This window comes from Amblyraja radiata, chromosome 4 (genome assembly GCF_010909765.2).
Source record: "Amblyraja radiata isolate CabotCenter1 chromosome 4, sAmbRad1.1.pri, whole genome shotgun sequence".
Taxonomy (NCBI): Eukaryota; Metazoa; Chordata; class Chondrichthyes; order Rajiformes; family Rajidae; genus Amblyraja; species Amblyraja radiata.
The window spans coordinates 52,002,312-52,027,668 of record NC_045959.1 but is presented as its reverse complement, the minus strand read 5'-3'; the positions used below and the strand labels follow the sequence as shown (position 1 = coordinate 52,027,668).

General features: G+C 43.4%; 1 protein-coding gene across 1 annotated transcript in view; it reads right to left on the bottom strand.

Moving 5' to 3' along the window:
- Positions 1-15,983: 15,983 nt before the first annotated feature.
- The window catches only part of rnmt (RNA guanine-7 methyltransferase), a 30,281-nt gene continuing 20,907 nt past the window's right edge, over positions 15,984-25,357 (bottom strand). The window contains exons 7-10 of the mRNA XM_033019440.1: positions 22,691-22,808; positions 21,922-22,023; positions 21,201-21,234; positions 15,984-17,501 (exon numbers count right to left, since the gene is read on the bottom strand). Coding sequence (XP_032875331.1) covers positions 17,464-17,501; positions 21,201-21,234; positions 21,922-22,023; positions 22,691-22,808 — 292 coding nt within the window. The 3' untranslated portion in view covers positions 15,984-17,463. The remainder of the gene's footprint in view (positions 17,502-21,200; positions 21,235-21,921; positions 22,024-22,690; positions 22,809-25,357) is intronic.

The window sequence follows — 25,357 nt, the reverse complement described above, 5'->3', positions numbered from 1 at the left end:
CACTCTCTGTGTGAAAAAAGTTCTTCTCATCTCGGTTTTAAAGGATTTCCCCCTTATCCTTAAGCTGTGACCCCTTGTCCTGGACTTCCCCAACATCGGGAGCAATCTTCCTGCATCTAGCCTGTCCAACCCCTTAAGAATTTTGTAAGTTTCTATAAGATCCCCTCTCAATCTCCTAAATTCTAGAGAGTATAAACCAAGTCTATCCAGTCTTTCTTCATAAGACAGTCCTGACATCCCAGGAATCAGTCTGGTGAACCTTCTCTGCACTCCCTCTATGGCAATAATGTCCTTCCTCAGATTTGGAGACCAAAACTGTACGCAATACTCCAGGTGTGGTCTCACCAAGACCCTGTACAACTGCAGTAGAACCTCCCTGCTCCTATACTCAAATCCTTTTGCTATGAAAGCTAACATACCATTCGCTTTCTTCACTGCCTGCTGCACCTGCATGCCCACTTTCAATGACTGGTGTACCATGACACCCAGGTCTCGCTGCATCTCCCCTTTTCCTAGTCGGCCACCATTTAGATAATAGACTGCTTTCCTGTTTTTGCCACCAAAATGGATAACCTCACATTCATCAGATCATCATCAGGGTCTCTTATTCCACTTGGGTAGTTTACAGCCCAACGTTTCAGTCTTAAGAAGTGCTCTGACCCGAAAAGTCACCTACTCCTTTTCTCCGGACTTGCTGCCTGACCCGCTGAGTAACTCCAGTATTTTGTGTCTATCTTCAGTATGAACATTGAATGCCCAATTTTATGTAACCTCTGACAAACCCCTGCCTCTCCCCTTTCTCCCCCATCAATTTCTCTCATCCCCTCCCTCCCCTTCTATATTCTTCCCTCCTCTGGTTTCATAATTTGCAATTCTTCCACCCGTCTGTCTCACACCTTCTGTTTTTATCTCTGGCCTTTGTTCCAACCATCTGCCTATCACCCCCACATCACCTGTGTACATGCTTTCTCCTACCCCTCCTCTCTTCAAGCTTTCTTCCCACCCCACCCTCATCCCCACAATCCATCTGAAGAAGGGTCCAGACCCAAAACGTCACCTGTCCATGTTCTCCGGAAATGCTGCCTGGCCCACTGAGTTACTGCAAAATATTCTCAAACTAAAAGGCACTAAATCAACTAAATCATTGCAAATTGTTGTTGGCAGCTTTTTAGAAGAAAAGATAAATGTAACCAGGATCTGAAGAGTATGCAATAACTTTCTAATTCAAAAATGGACAGGTAGGTCTCCTGCTCCACCGTAAAATTCTTCGTTAAGTTTAGTTTATTATTGTCACGAGTACCGAGGTACAGTGAAAAGCTTTCGTTTGTGTGCTATCCAGTCAGAATACATAATTACAATCAAGGCGTCCACAGTTCACAGATAAAGGACAAAGGGTACAACATTTAGAAACATAGAAAATAGGTGCAGGAGGAGGCCATTGGCCCTTTGGGCCAGCACCACCATTCGATATGATCATGGCTGATCATCCAAAATCAGCACCCCATTTCTGCTTTCTCCCCATAGCCCTTGATTCTGTTAGCCCTAACAGCTAAATCCAATTATCTCTTGAAAACATCCAGTGAATTGACTCCCAGATGCCGATCTGTGGCAGAGAATTCCACAGATTCACAACTCTTTGGGTGAAAAAGTTTTTCCCCCATCTCAGTCCTAAATGGCCTACCCATTATTCTTAAGACTAGTGCAAGATATAACTTTGACGTCCGATAAAGTCTGATTAAAGATAGTTCAAAGGTCTTCAATGAGCCCCTTGTCACCCGCTGTGGAGGGAGGACCCGCATTGCGGACCGGGAGCCCTCCTGGAAGGCCTAACTCGCCCGCTCATAGTGGAAGGAGTCGTACGGAGGGCAGGCGGGTTAGGCCTGGCTGCAGAAGGGAGTGCACTGCCTCGGTGGTGGAGTGGACCGCTGAAGGCCCTGCAACAGCCTGGGGCTCGGCTGGACCGGGCGCCACTCCAAGAGGCCGAGCGTGTGGACATGCGAGAACACCAATGGCTACGCATGGCCAGATCGACCAGCAACGCCGCCAGGACAACGGGCCTTCATGGTCAGGTCAAGAACTCAGCAGTTACAACTGGGACTTGAAAATGGCGGCAAACTGGCGACTCTGTATTCTGCTTCAGTGTAGTACTGCTGTACACTTGTATTGTATCTGAGATGCTGATCCAACATGTATCTAAAGCTTATGTATTATGATACATTTTGAACTGTATACAAAACTGAATTTCACTGTACCTCAGTGCATTTGACAAATAAAGTGCCATTGAGCCATTGACTAAATGATCTGTCTGCACAGAGTTTGTACATTCTCCCTTCAACCACGTGCGTTTTCTCTGGGTGCTCCGGTTTCCTCCTATATCTCAAAGATGTGCAGGTTTGTAGGTTAATTTGCTTCTGTAAATTGCCCCTGGTGTGTCGGATGCGAAATTGGGATAACACAGAACTAGTATGAATGGGTGACAGGTGGTCGACATGGACTCTGTGGGCCGAAGGGCCTGTTTCCATGCTGTATCTCTAAAATTTAAACTAAAACTATTCAATGCTTGTTCCCAATGGCATGTGTCAATATGAAACTCGCCAGGGGTGTTCTAAGTGTGGCTTTATATCTATCTTTCTTTGGTATTCTGTCACCAGACATTCTTCTGACAAATCCTGTTCTCCTGATCTGTAATTCTTTCAACGATGTGTAAATGGTGGGCAAGTTTGCTCGGGATAGAGTCTGAGATCACGTTTTGCCTCTTGATGTGAAGTACTCTGTGTTAACAGGTCATGTGGGACTGGTTTAGCTGCCTGATCTCCGATAATGATGAGAAGGCCTACCTGGAGGAGGTGGCTGACCTGGCACTCTGGTGTCAGGATAGCAGCCTCCTCTAGAATGTCACAAAAACTAAGGAGCTGATTGTGGAATGTAGGGCACAACAACCAAGGATGAACATGCCACTGGGGATTAATGGGACTACTGTGGATAGTGTTAGTAGCTTTAAATACCTGGGAGTCCACATCACAGAGGATCTGACATGGACAACACACACTGCCACACTGGTGAGAAAGGCAAGGCAGCGCCTTAAAGGGGCTGTCCCACTTGGGCAACCTTATCTGTGAGTCCACAAGAGTGTGTTCAACCTTCAAGCTCGAGAGCACTTGCCTGGAAAGCCTCGAGCTAGATCGACCGGCCGCGTTGAAAGCCCGAGCTGTATTGACCGAACCCCGAGCTGGATCAATCAATCAATCAAACAAAAACACACACACACACACACACAGCGAAGGCGGGGGCCATGGAAAGCGGGGGAGCACTGTCTGCGCGATGAAGAGGGAGGTAAATGGCTGCTACAGTGTAAGGTAAGTCCTTTAGAGAGTGCGGGGGGGGGGGGGGGGGGAGAGAAAGGGAAAGAAGGAGTGGAGGCACTTTTAAGAAGTACTAGACTAAGTGGGACTCGTTGGATCCCATGTTCACACGGGAGGGTTGGTCCCCCAATGCAATATTCCACCTCTCCGCCAATTCCAATATTTCTGGCCAGTGGGGGGGGGGGGGGCTTTCTGGAGTGCTGGTATGGGTGTTGTGGGCCGAAGGGACTGGTTTCCAGAGGGCTAGTATGGACATTGTGGGCCGAACGTATTCTTGGGCTTGCAGCTCCTTCACTCAGGCCTGGTGGGCTGGCAGCTTCGTCACTCAGGCCTGATGGGCTGGCAGCTCAGTCACTCAGGCCTGGTGGGCTGGCAGCTCAGTCACTCAGGCCTAGTGGGCTGGCAGCTCAGTCACTCAGGCCTGGTGGGCTGGCAGCTCAGTCACTCAGGCCTGGTGGGCTGTCAGCTCAGTCACTCAGGCCTGGTGGGCTGGCAGCTCAGTCACTCAGGCCTGGTGGGCTGGCAGCTCAGTCACTCAGGCCTGGTGGGCTGGCAGCTCAGTCACTCAGACCTGGTGGGCTGGCAGCTCAGTCACTCAGGCCTGGTGGGCTGGCAGCTCTGAAACTGCCAGAAATTCTGCCCAAAACAGGTGAGAGACTGTGAGAGAGATGGGGGAAGAGGGTGGAGAATCAATTTTAGACATTTTTCATCTTTCACAGCAATGAAGGAGGAAAGTCTATGCTGGCCTGGATCTCACAAGGAGCAAATTAAGGGAGGGAGAAAAATACCGGGGTGATGTTTAATACTTGCAGGGGGAATACTTACTGATGGGCCAAAGGGATAGCTTCTGGGCTAGTACAGGCCTGATGGGCCAAAGGGGCTCTTTAAAAAAAACAATCTCAGTGAAAGGCACTTTTTCTGGACTTTTCCTGGCATGGTCCTTTTGGGCCAAAATGCTCCTCCTGGGCTAATACGGGCATTTTGGGCAAAAAGGACTGGTTTCTCAGCTAATAGGGGCCTTGTGGGCCAAAATTAGTGGTTTCAGGCAGGCCAAACAACTCATTTCATTTCATTTCCATTTTATTTCAAGCACAGGGCTGGCCAAACAGCTCATTGCATTTTCATTTCATTTCCAATTCCATTGCAGTTTCAAGCACAGGGCAAGCCGAATAGCTCATTGCATTTTCATTTCACTTCCATTGCCATTGCAGTTTGAAGCACAGGGCAGGCTCAAGCCAAACAGCTGATTGCATTTTCACTTCATTTCCATTGCCATTGCAGTTTCAAGCACAGGGCAGGCCAAACAACTCATTTCATTTTCATTAAGGGCTAACAAATAATTTATTCAAGTACATTGCACACTCACAGTTCAGTTGATTCACAGCAGAATGAGAGTCATGGCCTCTCCCTCGCGTTCTTGCAGAGCGACTGAGTCAAGTCCAGGCATCCGGGGATTTAAAGTCCTGCGCCCCCCCCCCAATTTTAATGTAAATACTGTTCTGTTGTTTTGCACAATCCCACAAGCATTGCCACTTTCATTTCACTGTACATCTTGTATGTGACAAATAAAGTTGATTTGACTGTCTGCTGCACACTGTCCACTTCTCAGAAACACAGAATAAGGTTGGTATGGCAACAGCATGAAGACAGAGGGAACTGCAGATGCTGGAATCTTGAGCAAAACACAAAGTGCTGGAGTAACTCAGCGGGTCTGGCAGCAGCTGTGGAGGGAATGGAGATATATCTTGGGTCAGCACCCTTCTTCAATGGCAGGTGACATTTCAGGTCAAGACCCTTCAGAGTGATCTGGTGCCATCTGTTCATTCCCTCCATAGATACCGCCTGACCCGCTGAGTTCCTCCAGCACTTTGCATTAGGACAACAGTATGATACCTCTTCAAAAATGACACAAAGAGCTGGAGTGACTCAGTGGGTCAGGTCAAAGCCTGGCAGGTAATAGGACGATTCAGCTTAGGAGGGCTATTTGATTGGCAGATGGTTGGACAAAGGCCGAGACAAAAGTTTAAGGAGGAACTGCAGATGCTGGAAAAATTGACAGTAGACAAAAAATGCTGGAGAAACTCAGTGGGTGAGGCAGCATCTATGGAGAGAAAGAATAGGCGATGTTTCGGGCTTCTTCTCCCTGAAGAAGAGTCTCGACCCGAAACGTCACCTATTCCTTCTCCATAGATGCTGCCGCACCAGCTGAGTTTCTCCAGCAGTTTTTGTCTACGTGTGAGACAAAAGGATTGAAGAGTTATGAATTGTGAAGGTAGAGCAGCGGATCTTAACCTGGGGGTCGTGATCCCCATGGGGGTCATTTGGGGTTTTTACTGGGGGTCATGAAGGGGCCATAAATAACATATCAATTTGTTGAGCCCATTTTTAGGAACCTAACAAAGGTACATACCACACACAGTATTTTGTTCGCGTATGCGCGTACGTGTACAGATACAAACTGTTTGTGTTGTGAACCATGTTCGGCTTGACAAGCATTGTTCAAAAATCCGTGGTCAAGCCGAAATGTGTTATATGTGCCAAGGTTTTGAGCAACGAGCATGAAGCCCGGCAAAGAGAAGTTCCATTTGGAGTCTGGTCACAGCGACCTGGCGGGGAAGGGCTGTTCTCTGAGCCATTAGCCACTACTACTCGAGGATAAGATGTGTTCAGAATGCTGGAAGCCTTCCTCTTCCAACATGAGCTTGGCTGGGAACGACTTGTCAGGGTGTGTACAGATGGGGCACCTTCCATGGTCAGATGCAGATCCGGCTTCAAAGCCTTCGTGAAGGATGTCGCTCCCCATGTCTCCTTCACCCACTGCATGATACTTCACCATGATTTAGCAATGAAGACTCTCCCTCCTGGTCTTCGAGATGTGCTTTCAGATGTGGTGAAGATTGTTTGGATACGGAGCTGGATGATCAGCCATGATCATATTGAATGGCGGTGCAGGCTCGAAGGGCCGAATGGCCTATTCCTGCACCTATTTTCTATGTTTCTATGTTTAACCACATCTGAGGGACCGCAACAAACTCAAGAATCTTCAAAGCGATGTGTGAAAAATGAGCGGTGATTTCTGTTCTGATATTCCACACAGAGGTGCGCTGGCATTCGTGTGGTAAAGTTCTCAATCGTGTGATTCAACCGAGAGGAAATAGCGCTGTTCTTGGAGAGAGGGTGTACCGAGAAGGAGAATCAGCTTCCTGAAAAGATGCAGGATGAGCTGTTCGTGATGAAGGTTGCTTATTTGGCTGACATCTTCGCCGAGGTGAATTCCTTGAACCTGTCACTTCAAGGAAACCTCCCAATGCTACACACGGCTCGTGACAAAGTGGCAACATTCTGGAGGAAGATTCACCTTTACCAGAGAAGAGTCCAGGGCGGTGACACGCCCTGAGATGACGACTCTCCTGAATGCTAAGCCAGATGCTGAATGTCACTTCCACGAAGAGATCTCAACCCACCTTCAGGCAATTAATGAAGCCATCGAACTGGACGACCGCTCTCATGACGAGTGGATCGTCCGACCCTTTTCCGTTGAAGACGGTGCCATCAGCGATACTGACGTGGCTGCGAAGGTTTAATTTTACCAAATTCATGAAGATGCGCAGCTCAAGAGTGAATTCATGGAACAAGAGCTTGCCAGGTTTTGGCTGAAACTGAAGGACTGTCCTGTTCTTTCAAAGAGGGCCCTGACCCTATTGGTCCAGCCCCCCTCAACCTATCGCTGTGAGGCTGGATTCTCAACCATGGTAACTGAAAATGAAGGCACGCTGACATGAGGTGCTGCCTGTGGAGCATTCGTCCTCGTTTTGATAACCTGATGGCTGCCATCTCAGCAATTTCAGCCATCCCATTGACTGAGTATTGGCAGACATGTTTTCATAAATCAGGCTGGGGTTTTTTTCCAATTTTTGTTTTGGGGGCCACGATACTGACAAAGAATGTCTGATCGGGTCATGGGGCGAAAAAGGTTAAGAACCACTTAGTAGAGGAAGGGGGTGTGGGGGGGGGGGGGGGGGGAGAGAGAAATAGGTGCAAGTCCAGGTGGGGCACAGGGAAGGGGGTGGGGCAAAGAAGGAGGAGGGATGTGCAGGAATAAGGGAGAGGGTGATGTAGTTACCTAAAATAGGAGAATTCAATGTTCATTTCACTGGGTTGTAAGTCTGCAATACATCGGCAATTTGATCTTTAGACTGATACGCTTCTCAATAAAAAACACCTCCTTTAACTTATTTTTTATAAAACTGTAAATTCCAAATACTTAATTTTACACATAGTGGTAATTGCATGTTTTAATTCATTTGAAAATCCCCGTCTCCCACTTAATACCAATGACTCATTGTGGGTTGCCGAGTAACAAGGCAATGGTTATGTGACTTCCTGTGAATAAGAGCCTGTCGTTCATTTAGGTCCCCACCATTGACCTTCACCAAATCCTTAAAATAATTTACATTTCATGAAAATTTCTAGTGAATTCAGTACATTCAGCTACCCGAATTACACAGATAATTATGTAATTGAAATTTCTCCCAAGCTTCGTCCTAGAATATTTCAAAGGATTTTAAATTGCAATCACAATTTTTGTTCAAGAGAAATATTTCCTCTTAGCTCAGTGCAACTAAATTGCAACCCTTCCTTTGTAAATGGAATAAAGCAAGGAGCTTTTCCATTCCTTCCTCCTTGGTAGATCTTTTAAATTGGCTCACTGATTAGTAATCTTAGCATGGCAGCAACAAGATATTTTTCTCTATTGTCATAGTCACGGTCACGGAGTTTTGCAGCACGGAAACTGGTCCCTCAGCCCAACGTGTTCATGCCGATCAAGATGTCTATCTGAGCTAGTACCAATTAAAGGTCCACCATCTATTTTCCTGCACCCTCGCTCGGTTCCAGAGCTTTGCCGTGTTATCCATTCCGGCTGACCGACAGAGGTCACTCCCTCAGGGGGTCTATGGGAATGGATCTGCCGGCCCAAACCAGGGTTACAGAGCCTCGCCCGCAGAGGTCAAATTCGACCCACCGATCGGCCACGGAAGTCCCAATGAGGTTGAAATCGGCCACCTCACCCGGCCTAGGTGCCAAATTTTTGGGGGCACTTCAGGGCGGGATTTCAAGTGCGCTCTCTTAATTTGGTCCAGATTAAAGGAAGTGCTGGACCACCAGTTGTCATAAAATCGATGGGGGACCTGTACCTGTATTTGGCCCAGTTCCTCCTAAATCTTTTCGATCCATGTTCCTGTCTAAATTTCTTTGAAACAATGTAACTGTATCCTCTTATCACTTCCCCTGCCAGCTTGTTCCATACATCCACCAACTTGCCCTTCAGGTAACCTTGAAACTAAACACCTTCTAAAAGTTGTAATTTTATTTGCCTCTGCCGCCTTCTTTGGCAGCGCGCTCACCACACTCTATGTGAAAATGTTACTACCTCTCTGATCGCCTTTAAATTTCTTTCCTCACATGTTAAACCTGTGCCCTCTAGTTCAAGACTTTTTCCCCAGGAAAAAGAATGACTATCTATCCTATAATTTGCACCTCATCGTTTTATAATCATCTAATGCCACCTGTCTGCTTCTTACACTCCTAGTAGTGAAGTCCATTGTCATATCAACCGAGGTACAGTGAAAAATTTGTTGCGTGCTAATCAGTCAGCGTAAAGACTAAATGATTACAATCGATCCGTCCATAGTATACAGATACAAGATAAAGGGAATAACGCTTAGTGGACGATAAAGTCCAGTAAAGTCAGATTGAAGATAGTCTGAGGGTCTTCAATGAGGTAAGATAGTAGCTCAGAACAGCACACAAGTTGTTGGTAGGATGGTTCAGTTGCCTGGTGAAATAAATTGCAATGTAGTGAAAGGACAAATAACTTAAATCAAATCCCACGCACCCCCCTCCGACATCAAAAGAAGGGTCTCGACCCGAAACATCGCGTCTTCCTACGCTCCATAGATGCTGCCACTGAGTTTCTCCAGCATTTTTGTCGACCTTAAATCAAATACAAGACTTTAGACATACAGCACAGAAACAGGCCCATCGGCCCACCGTGTCCGTGCCAAGTAGCGCGATCACCCCATATACTACCGCTATCGTACGCACTAGGGACGACAGATGGCACAATGGGCTAAGTGTTCGGCTGGTAACCGGAAGGTAGCCGGTTCGAATCCCGCTTGGAGTGCATACTGTCGTTGTGTCCTTGGGCAAGACACTTCACCCACCTTTGCCTGTGTGTGAATGTGTGTGAATGTGTGTGAGTGATTGGTGGTGGTCGGAGGGGCCGTAGGCGCAGATTGGCAGCCACGCTTCCGTCAGTCTGCCCCAGGGCAGCTGTGGCTACAGAAGTAGCTTACCACCACCGAGTGTGACTGAGGAGTGAATGAATAATGCGATGTAAAGCGCCTTGAGTATTAGAAAGGCGCTATATAAATCCCATCCATTATTATTATTATTAGGGCCAATTTACAATTTTACCAAAGCAAATTACCGTACAAATCTGCATATCTTTGGAGTGTGGTAGGAAATCTGAGCACCCGGAGAAAACTCGTAGTCAGGAGAAAGAATCCGGGCCTCTGCCGCTGTAAGGCAGCAACTCTACCGATACGCCACTGTGCCACCCTCAAATACTAGATTTCAAAAGACTGTCACAATCAAATTGGATTCCAGGATTTACCACGCTCGTGATTTTCCTAAAACCTTATACTCAGCTGAGGTTTTGCTTAAAGATTTAAGATTCAATGGGATTCATTATTAAAATGTAGATATTAAGAAACAGCAGATGTATAGAAGCCCTGTGAACCACAAGTATAGAATTGTTGCATTTCTTCGTTGGAAAAACAGCACTCATTGCAAATGGACACCTCAAGGCATGGTTTCGTATTATCGCTTTCTGCCAAGGTAACACGGGAGATGAGGTGGTCGGAATCAATGGTTTTTATCTTAGAAACATAGAAACATAGAAATTAGGTGCAGGAGTAGGCCATTCGGCCCTTCGAGCCTGCACCGCCATTCAATATGATCATGGCTGATCATCCAACTCAGTATCCCGTACCTGCCTTCTCTCCATACCCTCTGATCCCCTTAGCCACAAGGGCCACATCTAACTCCCTCGTAAATATAGCCAATGAACTGGCCTCGACTACCCTCTGTGGCAGAGAGTTCCAGAGATTCACCACTCTCTGTGTGAAAAAAGTTCTTCTCATCTCGGTTTTAAAGGATTTCCCCCTTACCCTTAAGCTGTGACCCCTTGTCCTGGACTTCCCCAACAACGGGAGCAATCTTCCTGCATCTAGCCTGTCCAACCCCTTAAGAATTTTATAAGTTTCTATAAGATCCCCTCTCAATCTCCTAAATTCTAGAGAGTATAAACCAAGTCTATCCAGTCTTTCTTCATAAGACAGTCCTGACATCCCAGGAATCAGTCTGGTGAACCTTCTCTGCACTCCCTCTATATCTTCCCACCATTTGCTTGAAGCAGATATTGATTAATGTGCAACTGTACATTAGAGACTTGAAAGTGTTTGGAGGACTAACCAAACTGATCGGAAAATGAGGTCAAGTGTACTCATCGTACATCTGAGAAAGAATCTAGAGAAACCAAGAGAAACCTTTCCTATCCATTGATTTCTAATTAATGTTTACTTTTAGGACATAAAGTGAGTATTTGGAAAATTGAACAGAGACAATTTGCTGGAGATCACAACCCAATTTACAGAATCAAGAACCAGAGGGCATAAGTTAAAGGTGAGGGAAGGGGACGGGGACAATTTAATAGGAACTTGAGGAGCACAAAGGGTGGTAGGTATATAGAATGAGCTGCTGGAGATGGTAGTTGAGGCAGGTACTATCACAACTTTTAAAAGTTGGAATAGGCCAGGTTTAGAGGGATACGAGCCAAACGCAGGGACTAGTGTAGATGGGGCATGTCGTTCAGTATGGGCTGAACACTCGAAGATGGAAAGGTTGCAATGCAGAGGAGCAATTCATTGACTTCAGAGAAGGGATGTTAGGAGACCACATGGGAAGATACAGAAGCTCAACAGGTCAGGCAACAACCCAAGAGAATATGGAGAGGCAACATTTTTGGTTGGGTCTTCTTCAGACCCTTACTTGAGAGACCACATTCCAGTTTTCATTGGTGGATTGGCAGTGGACAGGTGCCTGAAGAAAGGGTCCCGACCCAAAACATCACCTATCCATGTTCTCGAGATGCTGCCTCACCCTACTCCAGCACCTTATGTCTTTTTTGTAAACCAGCATCTGCAGTTCCTTTTTATCTTAATCTTAAAAGTTTTTTTTTTGAGCAGTCCCACAAGATCCTGCTCATGGCAGTTATTCTTAAAATCATTTAAGTGAAAATCAGTTATAGAGATCCATTCACTATCTCCTTCTCTTGTGATTAGTGTAAGTAATTAGTGAGTGTATCATTAGTTTCAGGCCTGTTGGCATTCGACAAAGACCTAATTACTTGAGGCAGCTACATTAGCAGAATTCTTTGCTGTTCCATGTTTCTTCACAGATGGTTATTTAATTATCTTCAGTTTATGAGCAACACCTGCAGAATTAATATTTTTTCATCTTTTACAAGCACCAAGGTGGTGCATGAACTGATGGTGCATTTCATAAGTTCAAGGAGCAGAATTAGGCCATTTGGCCCATCAAGTCTACTCCGCCATTCAGTCATGAGTGATCTATCTTTCCCTCTAAACCCCATTCTCCTGCCTTGTCCCCATTATTCCCGACACCCTTACTAATCAAGAAATTATTAATTTCCGCCTTAAAATATCCATTGATGGCCTCCAGAGCCTTCTGTGGCAATGAATTTCAGACTCGCCATTTATTACAGAATTGCAAAGATAATTCCATGGTAAAGGCCCAGGATCAACAAACAGCATGCATCCAATGTGATGTAGATAAGATGTTGTCTTTGCACATCAGACATTGCACAAGTAATGCAGGTCAGGCAACATCTCTGGAGAACATTCATAGGTGACGAGTCAAGACATCTTCTTCAGAACCTCCTTCATTGCACATTGTGTCTTAACCTTCTTTGGGTTTTTCCATGGAGATTTCTGAAGCTTTGATAATTTATCCCAGGATCCCAATGTCCCTGCTGATTGCAAAACCTATCCACCCATGTCATTTAATTCTGAACAAGGAACTGCAGAATGCTCCTTTACATAAAAAAAGACACAAAGTACTGGTGGAACTCAACAGGTCAGGCAACATCTCTGGAGAGCATAGATAGATAACGTTTTGGTTTGGGACTCGTCTTCAGACCCTTGTAGGGCCCCTCCCAACCCAGAATGTTACCCATCCATGTTCTCCGGAGATGCTGCCTAACCCGCTTAGCTACTCCAATATTTTGTGTCTCTCCGCTGTATAAGCCAGCATATGCAGTTCCTTCCTTCACAAATAATTAATGTAGTTCATTCCAAACATGTGTGTTTTGCAGCCCTCATAAAAGAATCTCAAATGGGACTTGGCAGTTGAGGAGATGGATAGAAAACTTTTCTCCGAGATAAGGCTTACAAACTATAGAATATAGTAAGTATAGAAAGTATATAAAATTATGAAGCATACATAGGATAGAAAGTCAGAATCTTTTCCTCCCAGGGTGGAAATGTCCAACACAAGGGCATTACTATAAGGTGAGGGGGAAAATATAATGGAGATGTGCAGGACATGTCCTATTTTTACACAGAGTGTGGGAGCCTGGAACGTATTATCAGGAGTGGTGGTGGAGGCAGATACCATGGTGGCGTTTAAGCAGCTTTTAGATAGGCACATGGGTTTGCAGGGAATGAAGGGATCATTTGCAGGCAGACAAAATCAGTTCAACTAGGCATTATGTGTCAGTGCAAAGATTGTGGGCTGAAGGGCCTGTTCCTTTGCTTTATTGTTCTATGTTATATGATATTGTAGGAAACAAGGGAAGAAATTGCCAAGGTCATGGCAGGAATATATTAATATTTTTGTTCGACAAGGCTGGGTTACCGCAAGACTGGCTAACATTCTACCTTTAAGGAGTCCGAGAAGATAGGGCAGGGAATTACAGGGCAGTGAGCCGAACATCAATGGTGGGAAAGTTAATGGAGGGGATTCTGTGGAGCAAGATTTACCTGTATTTAGAAAGGCATTGCTTGTTATATATTATTCATATACACTAGAAATACAAAATGACATGCCTTTCTCATTCCTTCTCACCCATTCCTTCTCTCCCGAGATGCTGCCTGTCCCGCTGAGTTACTCCAGCATTTCGTGTCTACCAGTCATTCTAAGACTTTGGACATATAGCGCCGAAAAAGGCCCTTCGGCCCACCGAGTCTGAACCGACCAGCCCCCATATACTAACACCATCCTTCACACTAGGGACAATTTCTACCCAAGCCAAATAACCTACAAACCTGTACGTCTATGGAGTGTGTGAGGAAACTGAAGCACTCAGAGAAAACCCACGTGGTCATGGGGAGAACATACAAACTCCGTGGACAGCACCCGTATTCAATATATACACAATACAATACAATTTATTTGTTATCATTTGAACCTCTTGAGTTTCAAACGAAATTTGGTTTCTGCAGTCATACACACAAGAAAAAAGAACCAAGACACAACACAATCTACACAAACATCCATCACAGTGAATCTCCTCCTCACTGTGATGGAAGGCAAAGTCTTATCTCTCCCCTGCACTCCTCCCGATGTCAGAGTCAAAGTCCCCGGCGGGCGATGGTAAGTGTCCCGCAGCCATTAAAGCCACGCTGGGCGATGCAAGGCCACGCTCCGGGTCTTGGTGTTGGAGCCCCCGGCGGGCGCTAGCAGGTCCCACGGCCGTTAAAGCCGCGCCGGGCGATGTAAGGCCTTGTCCAGGTACTTTTCAACCCCGCAACTCGGGTGAGAAAAGTCGCCGTTGCGGAAGCCCCAAAAAGCGGTCTCCCACCAGGGACCCGTGGGCTCCCGGTGTCACTGTCCACCAGACCTGCAATTGAAGCCTCCGAATCTCCGGGGTCGGGCTGCAGCAGCGCGCCACCACAGCTCCTCCCGCTCCGAATTCGGCCAGCTCCGCGATGGTGGGTAAGTCCGCAGGCTCCGCGACTGGAGCCCCAGGTCGTTCCGGTTGGAGGCCGCTCCACGGTGCTCGGCCCCAAAGACAATGGAGACCCGACAAAGAAAAGGTCGGGTTCTCCGTATAGGGAAAAGATTTAAAAGTTTTCCCCTCCACCCCCCGCCCCCCACACACATACTCAGTTTAAAAAAAAACACTATAACTACATTTAAACGAGACAAAAAATAAAAAAAGACAGACGGACTGCAGAGGCCGCTGCGACGTCCTCGGGTGGGCAGCGGGACTCATTCAGGATCAAACCCAGGTTTCTGGCGCTACAAGGCAGCAATTCTACCACTCTTACAATGCAGCAAAGCATCCCTGCATGGCCTAACTCCCCATTACCTATTTTCATGAGCTTGGTCCATATCCCTCCAAACCTTATCTATTTACCTGTCTATCTGCCTCCCCTCCCCCCCCCCCCCCCCCCCCCAATCAGTCTGAGGAAGGGTACCAAAACTCCATGTATCCATATTCTCCTGAGATACTGCCAGTTCCACAGAGTTCATCCAGCACTTTGTGTCCTAGTTTGTAAATCAGTTCCTCATTTCTACTGTCATTGGATCCTCATCAATCACTTTGCATTGAAGCTCTTTCCACATACCCATCCGCTGTGCTGAAAAAATATGCTCCTTTTAAATCTTTATCCTCATATTAAACCAATCTCTTCTAATTTTATTCTCCCCTGTCCTGGGAAAAGGACTGTGACCATCCACTTTATCAGTACCCATCATGATTTTATGTACCTCAAAAGCCACCTCTCAGCCTCCTATGCTCCAGGAAAAAAAATATTCCAGCCTATCACTGTGGCGCAGCGGTAGAGTTGCTGCCTTACATCGCCAGAGACTCGGGATCGATCCTGACAGGTTGGGTCGATGTGGAGTTTGTATGTTTCCCCGGTGACCGTGTGGTTTTGCCCCGGGAGCTCTAGTTTCCTCTCACATTCCAAAGACATGCAGGTATGTAGGTTAATTGGCTTCTGTAAATTGTGCCTAGCGTGTACAGGATGGAACTAGTATACAGGTGATCACTGGTTTGCGCAGGCTTAGTGGGCCGAAGGGGCTGTTTCCATGCTGTATCGACAAAACTAAAACTATCCACTCTCCTTAAAACTCAGCAAACATTCCGTACACTAGTGCTATCCAAAACACTAGGGACAATTTTCAATTTTACTGAAGTCAATTAACCTACCAATCTGTACAACTTTGGAATGTAGTAGGAAACCGGAGCACTCGGAGAAAACCCAGTCACAGGAAGAACGTACAAATTCCATACAGACAACACCCATTGTCAGGATTGAACCCGGGTCTCAAGCGCCGTAAAGCTCAACCTCAACACCACCAAAAGGAAACGGCAGACTAATGATCCCAGTGCCAACTGCTACATTTAACCATGAGGAAATATAGTTTTAAAGAGGCAAAAAATAATGTAACAGCATATAATTAATCGATCTTAATATCAATTTGCTTCAACAGAAAGTACAGGATGTCATAGAGTCTTTGAAACATTCATAAGGAGTAAACAAAAGTTGTTTATTCAGACACCTGGCCACAATTAATTTACTGCATTACTTTTGACTGTCTTTGTGTTCTATAAGGAAAACACACAAGATAATACATTGAGACCATCAAAATGTTTTTAAACAAGAACTGACTTTAGAGAAGCCGGCATTTAAAGATGGAATGGCCACAAGAGTAAAGAACTCTACTGGAGACAGGGAAGTCATGAATAATTTCCCATGTTGAAATTGAAGAACATGGGCATGATGTTCCACAAGGATTTCATGTTTGCTAAGCACTCTAAAGGAAAGTAAGGGGAATAAAATCTACTTGTCAGTAGATTGCAAAACTGAAAAGAGAGCAGCCGAGAAATTAATCAAAAGCTTTATGATGTGGAAAATGTTATCTTCCCACTGTTGCTACATTGGACATTGACCTATGATGCCCAAGGTTGGAACCAAGGTACAAGAAGATGATTTTGATCTTTCAAAAGCTATATAGTAATTTTTGAGGAAAAAGTTAAAATTGACTTTCTTATGAAAGGAGGATGGTGCCAAGACTCGAGGGCCAGTTTCCAAAGATGTTGCCAGGACTCAATGTCCTGACCTATAGGAAGAGGTTGAGCAGGCTTGGACTTTATTCCTTTGAGCACAGAAGGACGAGGGGTGATCTTATAGAAGTGTAGAAAATCATAAGAGGAATAGATTGGGTAAACGCACAGAGTCTTTTGCTCAAAGTAGGGGAATCGAGAACCAGAGGACATCGGTTTAAAGTGAGGGGGGAAACAAGACAGAAGGACTAAGAAGGGTGGGGGGGGAAACAAAACAGAAAAATGACTCAATAAGAATCATTTTTAATAGGCCATGATCATGTTGAATTGTGAAAAAGTTTCTGGCTGCTCTATGGTTTTACTTCTACCGAAGCTGATCCAGATAAAGAGTGTGTGTGGAGAAACCACTCGACCACTAATAAAGCAGATACAGGGAGATAGGGATCAAAATTGCTATTTGATTACATCGCAAGATGGCCGAAGTATATCATTTTAACTGTCAGATTTTTTCCCCGACAGAAAACAAATAAAATTACCTATGCTGCCCTGTCCCATATACATTTAAAAACCCAAAGAAGCAGTGAGAACTTTTTTTCCAATTTCTTGAAAAGACATCCCAAGTAAAAAGTTCAGTATCCAAAAATGTTTTAACAGAAAAAAATACTTGCAACTAAAACATAAGTATAGTACAAAGAAAGTTATAAAAATGATACGTTCCGTCAAGACATTGTTTCTTGTGCATCTAACAGCTCGGAGCCGATTGCTAAGGACTTCATCTTAAATCCACAATCTAAAATAGCCTCCATGCCCACCAGGCATACTTAAACTACTGTCTTCAAAACCATCTTCAAAAGGTCAGCTTCTGCCGTCACGTCACTTGACTAGAATTTCATATCCTCAGCTTCCAGCGAAGTTCTCACCAAAAGCAAATGGAGGTTTTGCTTATGCCTGTTTCTCAAATGCAAAAACCAAGTATATGCCTGAGAAGAAAATATACAAAAAGGACCGTTAATAATATACAATTAAACCCAAGACCACTTAAAGTCAATGGAATGAGAACAAGTCCATAACTCCCCAAAAGTGGCAACACGGAAATAGTGGCAAAGCAGACATATGATATGCTTGCCTTCATTGGTCGGGTCACTGAGTGTATGAGGGTCTGAAGAAGGGTCTCGACCTGAAAAGTCACCTATCCATGTTCTCCAGAGATACTGCCTGCCCTGCTGAGTCACTGTGTATCAACCAGCATCTGTGGATCTTTGTTTCTACACTGAGTATAAGAGTTAGGGAATCTTGCTGCAGTTCTATAGGACTCTGGTTAGGCCACGTTTGGAGTATTGCCTGCAGTTCTGATCGGCCCATTACAAAGACGTGGATCCAGTGTGAGGCAAATAAACTGTATTATTTGAACATGTGCACTGCACATAAGATATAGGACCAAATTTAGGCCATCAGCCCATCGAGTGTGCTCTGCTATTTGATCATGATCGATCTATTTTTCCCTCTCAACCCTATTCATCTGCCTTCCTGTAACCTTTCATGCCCTTACTAATCAAGAAACGATCAATCGCAGTTTTAAAAATACCCAATGATTTGGCCACCATGGCCAACTGCGGCAATGAATTCCACAGATTCATCACCCTCTGACCAAATAAATACCTTATCTCTATTGTAAAGTACCTGTGCCATCTAGTGGCTGCAGCAGAATACAAAGAGTTTCAGTCCCTACTAAATTTATCACATATAAATTTAATGACTGCCCATTTATTACAGGTACAGTGCCGTCCATAATTTTTGGGACAAAGACCCATCATTTATTTATTTGCCTCTGTACTCCACAATTTGAGATTTGTAATAGAAAAAAAAAAATCACATATTATTAAAGTGCACATTGTCAGATTTTAATAAAGGCCATTTTTATACATTTTAGTTTCACCATGTAGAAATTAGAGCAGTGTTTATACATAGTCCCCTCCATTTCATCGCACTATAATGTTTGGGGCACAGCAATGTCATGTAAATGAAAGTAGTCATGTTTAGTACTTTGTTGCATATCCTTTGCATGCAATGACTGCTTGAAGTCTGCGATTCATGGACATCACCAGTTGCTGGGTGTCTTCTCTGGTGATGCTCTGCCAGGCCTGTGTTGCAGCCATCTTTAGCTTATGCTTGTGTTCAAGAAGGAACTGCAGATGCTGGAAAATCAAAGGTACACAAAAAAGCTGGAGAAACTCAGCGGGTGCAGCAGCATCTATGGAGCGAAGCAAATAGGCACCGTTTCGGGCCGAAACCCTTCTTCAGTCTGAAGAAGGGTTTCAGCCCGAAACTGTGCCTATTTCCTTCGCTCCATAGATGCTGCTGCACCCGCTGAGTTTCTCCAGCTTTTTTGTGTACCTTTAGCTTATGCTTGTTTTGGGAGCTAGTCCCCTTCAGTTTTCCCTTCAGCATATAAAAGGTATTCTCAATTGGGTTCAGATCGGGTGATTGACTTGGCCACTCAAGAATTTACCATTTTTTAGCTTTGTAAAACTCCTTTGTTGCTTTAGCAGCATGTTTGGATTATTGTCTTGCTGTAGAATTAACCGCCAGCCAATGAGTTTTGAGGCATTTAAATGAACTTATACACTTCAGAATTCATTATGCTACTACCATCAGCAGTTGTATCATCAATGAAGATAAGTGAGCCAGTACCTTCAGCAGCTATACATGGCCAGACCATAACACCCCCACCACCATGTTACACAGATGAGGTGGTATGCTTTGGATCTTGGGCAGTTCCTTCTCTCCGCCATACTTTGCTCTTGCCATCACTCTGATACAAGTTAATCTTCGTCCCATCTGTCCACAAGACCTTTTTCCAGAACTGTGGTTGCTCTTTTAAGTACATCTTGGCAAACTGTAACCTGGCCATACTATTTTTGCGGCTAACCAGTGGTTTGCATCTTGCAGTGTAGCCTCTGTATTTCTGTTCATGAAGTCTTCTGTGACAAATCCACACCCGACTCCTGAAGAGTGTTTTTGATTTGTCAGACAGGTGTTTGGGGATTTTTCTTTATTATAGAGAGAATTCTTCTGTCATCAGCTGTGGAGGTCATCCTTGGTCTGCCAGTCCCTTTGCGATTAGTAAGCTCACCAGTGCTCTCTTCTTAATGATGTCCCAAACAGATGATTTTGGTAAGCCTAAGGTTTGGCTGATGTCTCTTAACAGTATTATTCTTGTTTCATCATGGCTTCTTTGACTTTCATTGGCACAACTTTGGTCCGCACATTGATAAACAGCAATAAGTCTCCATAGATGATGGAAAGGTTGGATGAAAGACTAGGTGCTGAGAGCTCTCTTATACCTGCATTTAAACACACCTGAGCAATTACAAACACCTGTGAAGCCATGTGTCCCAAACATTAAGGTGCCCTGAAATGAGGGAACAATGTATAAACACGGCTGCAATTCTAAAATGTTTAAAAATTCCCTTTAATAAAATGTGACAATGTGCACTTTAACCACATGTGATTTTTTTTTCTCCACGGATATCCACTGAAATTGACAAGCAATTGCATCTATCGACACTTGTACAATGTTACTCTATTAAGCAATGTAGCACACAGCTTTTCGTACTTTTAGCTTGTAGTAACAAAAATAAAGTTAATGCTATTGAAAACACATTTGAAAAACCTGCAGGAAAAATAACGGCTGAAACTCTACCCTTCAACCTCCTTTTCTCCCATTGACACAATTGGCTTTATAATAAGATTCTCTGTAACACTGTGTTTCTTAAGTATGTGGTTGTTGTATTACAGCAGAACTAGCTGCACCGTGGAGTTTTAAAGTAATGCCACTTTACAGTCCTTTTGCAGTTAAATGTTAACCTAAGATCAACAACCTCCTTTACGACTGGATGCACTGAAAGGAAACTTTTAACATGCAGAAGTTTGGTAATATTCCAATATTTATAACCTTAAGTATTAATGATAAGGCTGAATTATGTTAAAAATATAAGATATTAAATTGGTTCTTGGGCTAGGTTACAGCTTATATTTAGTCTCAAATCAGGCTTTTCTCCAGTAGATTAATACAGAAAGGCAAGTCTAGGCTTGCCTCAGGTTGCTGTGTATTGAGATAATGAATGACTATGACATTTGTCTACCATTTGACAAGAGAGGAAGTTAGAGTGATCTCACTAAGGGGTATTGACAAATGGCCGATGCCTTTAATATGTAAGATATCATGTACCAAATGTCCGATGCCTTTGATATGTAAAGTCCTTGTACCATATGACACGATGCCTTTGATGTGACGCATCCTGGAGTAAACTTTATTCTCTGTACCTCTGACCATGACTAATGTTTGTGGAATCTGCTAAGGTGACAAAAAAACACTATATAATACGATGTAATTCTGTTGTTCGGAGAAGTGGAATGACAGTGAAGTGTCTGTATAGCTCACTTGACTGGAGTTCTCCCTGGCACTTCATCGGCCGATAATAAGTAAAGTTTTGAACTGGTCTACCAAACGTTTGTGAGTTGTCTGTTTATTAAGAAGCGAACCTGTTTGATTGTTATAAAAGTAACCTTTTCATTAAGTAGAAAAATATCAAAATAAACTGTGTCTCATTTAACTGAAAGGTGAAGTAAAACTCATTTACAATTTCAGATCAGCCACATTTTAATTTTATACTTACTTGTAGCCTCCCATTCAGATTTGCTTAATGTGCCCTGCGAAGCAAATCACAAGAAAACAATTTTAGTAATGACAAAGGTCAAATAGAAAAAAATCATATGATATTCCAGGAATCATTATTAACCAATATTTAAAATATTTTGCTCCTTTTATCCCATATGCACCTTATGTTTAAATATAAAATTGCCATTAATTCAAATGTTAGAATCAAAGTCATGATCAATGATGAGGGGGGGGGGGATGTCCCAAGATACCCCAATATGGATCTTGAAGATGTTTCCTTAGTCTAACAACCAAGTATTTTGTCACAGAACTGCAGATGCTGGTTTGTACCAAAGATAGACACAAAATGTTGGAGTCACTCAGCAATCAGGTACCATCTCTGGAGAAAATGGATAGGTGACATTTCAGGTTGGGACCATTCTTCAGACTGATCATTAGAAGGTTCCGACCCATAATGTCACCTACCCATGTTGTCCAGAGGTGCTGTCTGACCAGATGCGTTATTGCACCATTTAGTGTTTACTCTTTTGTCTCGCTGACAGTCACGGTTAGGTTATTGTCTGGACACCAGGACACTAGCTATCGATTAGCAGGAATTAAAATAGATCTCTCCTTTTTCCTGCCAAGTGACTAGTGAAGTCAATTGACTACAAACTATGAAAAATATGCAGCATATTTATTAAACCACTTAGGCTAAAAATAACCATGACTCAGCTTACAATTGGTGGCTTTGCTTGTGGGTTCTTCAGGTAATCTTCTGCATGTTCATAATCATCTTTATTAGACCCCAAACTGGCACTGCGCTCTGGAATGGGATATTGCTGTATAATATACACATCAAAAATAAGTATGAGAAGGCAACTTACTTAAAGATTTTTATAAATTAATGATCAATAGGTTATAACTTACTCTAATGATCATTGCAATTAGGATACCTCTTAACAATTTTAAAATAAACAATTATAAATAAATATGTTTAGAAAAAAAAAAGTTAGGGAGTCACTGACAACTCAGTACAGATTATGGTGGCAAAGGTTAGATGTTACCAGAACGGTAAATACATTTGGGCGGTACAATGGTGCAGCGGTATAGTCGCTGCCTTTCAGTGCCAAAGACCTGGGTTTGATCCTGACTAAGGATGCTGTCTGTGTGGAGTTTGTACTTTCTCTGTGAACGCATGGATTTTCTCCAGATGCTTTAGACATATGTTTGGAAACTGGCCTTTCAGCCCACCGAGTCCGCGCAGACCAGCAATCACCCATACATTAGTTCTATCCGAGGCAGTGGACAATTTACAGAAGCCAATTAAACTACAAACCAACACATCTTTGGAATGTGGGAGGAAACTGGAGCAGCTGGAGAAATTCATTTATGCATCAAGACATCCCAAACGTTTTAAGCAAAGTGGAATAGGTAATTCAAAAAATCCCTCTACTAAAATAGGCCCCGACACAACGAAGGCCAATCACCATCAATATTTCATATTACCTCTAATGACTTCATTTTCTTCAATAGCATTTTATGTTCTGGATTCTGGACTTTGTCTTTGAAAAATTCTGCAAAAGTCTTTTTTAAGACTAGCTTCATCTTGTGTCGTTTAGCCATCCTAGGGAGAAGAAACGGGACAATGAACAACAAACAAGCAGCAGCTTTAAAAGCTGTTAAAGAGGCCATCACACATGGTAAAGGGATTCAAGTACTGGTGATCTGATATCTTACCGTTCATCCTGATTTATCAACACATTGAAACAGTCGTCTGTAGCAAGGAGTTTGTGGGCCAATGTATTCATACCCATAATGTTCTGTTAGGCTGGATTATTCACATATTATATAGAAGATAGAACAGCACAGCACAAGAACAGGCCCCTCAGCCCACAATGTCCGTGCCGAACATGATAATAATAATAATAATAAATTTTATTTATTGGGCGCCTTTCAGACATCTCAAGGACACCTTACATAGGTTAACAGGAATATAAACATATAATCAGAATTAAATAAATAATAAAGACATCACAGAAACACAAATTAAAAATAGGAGACCACTAATGATGCCAAGACCATTACATATCAACCTGCACATGAACCATTCCTCTAATCCCTATTATCCATATGCCACTGCAAACATCTTTTAAATGCCATTAACATATCTGCTTTAACCACCACCCCTGGCAGTGCATTCCAGGCACTCATCACCCAGTGTAAAAGTAACTTGCTATGCACATATGCTTTAAACATTGCCCCTTCACCTAAAAAGCTATGCCCTCTAGTATTAGATTTTTCCATCCTGGGAAAAAGATTCTGACCTGTTCATAATTTTATATACTTCCATCGGGTCTCCCTGCAAACTTCATTTAGATACAATATTGACATTTAAGAGATTTTTGGACAGGCACATGGATATGCAGGGAATGGAAAGATATGGATCATGTGCAGGCAGATAAAAGTTGGTCTTAGCATCATGTTCAGCACAGACATTGTGGGCCAAAGGGCCTGCTCTTGTGCTATATAACTTTTTTTTAATCCTCTAGAAATCTGCCATCAAATCATTGTAATTATGTGCTAATTGTGTTAAAATAATAACTATGCATAAAATACCTAAATGCAATACAATTAAAAATGCTATCATCTATTAAACATCTATTGAAAAGCCAAACAACATAACAAATTGGAACAGAACATAGGCAGTTGAGGGGGGGACCTCAGAAGTTTAGAAAATCATGATAGGTATAGATAAATAGGTAGCCAGGATCCTGGGTAAAAATAGAAGACAGGTTTAAGATGAGAGGGGAGACATTGAAAAGATCTGAGGGGTAAGATCACATAGAGCGTGGTGATTCCCTATAACAGGCTGCTGTATGAGTCAATGAAGGGAGGGAGGCACAATCCCAACATTTAAAATAGCATTTGTCAAGGTACTTGGATAGGAAAGGTAGAGAGACATGGACCTAATGCAGGCAAATCAGCGTAAATAGGCATCATGTGTAAGAAAGAACTGGTTTAAATTGCTGGTTTAAATTGAAGGTATACACAAAATGCTAGAGTAACTCAGCGGGTGAGGCAGCATCTCTGGAGTGAATGGTCAACACGGTCGATATAGGCTGAAAGGGAAAATTTGTACTTTTCTATGATTCTATGAAAATAAAATCTTAGTGGAAAAGTCAGAGTCTTGCAGTGTGGAAAGAAGTCCTTCAGCCCAAATCTTCTATGCCCACCAAGATGCCCCATCTAAACTAGTCACATTGCCCACACCTGCCCCACAACCCTCTAACCCATTCATATCCATGTATCCGTCCACATGTCTCTTAAATGTTGATATTTTATCTGCCTCAACTACCGTCTGGCAGCTCATTCCATATACCCACCACAAACCACCAAATTGAATCAAACCATGAACCCTGCTGTTACTCAGCTCAATATAGTAACTCCTTAGATCCCCAAAATGACAAAAGTCAATCTCAAATACTTTTGATAGTGAAGGAAACCAGCAAGTAATCTGACAACATCCCATCTTGCAAAAGGTGCAGTCTTAACTGCACCAACCTCAACAGTTGATTCTCCTGTGAGTATATCACAGCACAACATTTCAAAGGGATTTTTAAGAACGACAGTTATCTATCTGGATGCATCTGCTAATACTGCAATACAGTACCCTGGACCATATATATATATTTTTTAATTTTTACACTGCAAAAGCAGTGCTGCTTTTAACAGAGTAAATGATAAATTTCCCCAAGTGCATTTTCAAATAATATCTTTTAATCACATTCAAATATATTTTACTGATACTCAGCACATAATTAAAACAAAATCTAATTAAAACACATAGAAACAAGGAACTGCAGATGCTGGTTTATAAAAAAAGAGACAAAAACACTGGATTGACTCAGCAGAACAGGAACATGGATAGGATATGTTTCGGGTCCCGGCACAAAACGTCACCTATACAAGTTCTTCCAGAGTTGCTGCGTAACCTGCTAAGTTACTCCCACACATAGTGTCTAATTAAAGCATGATAGTGAAATTTGAACTAAAAGTCATTTCCTCACAAGGCAATAACTTCAAAGGCTTACATTTTTTCCCCCTCCAAAATAGCAGTTTTAGAACAATGTGATATCTCAATGAAACCAAACTAATTTTTATAGATACCTGTAC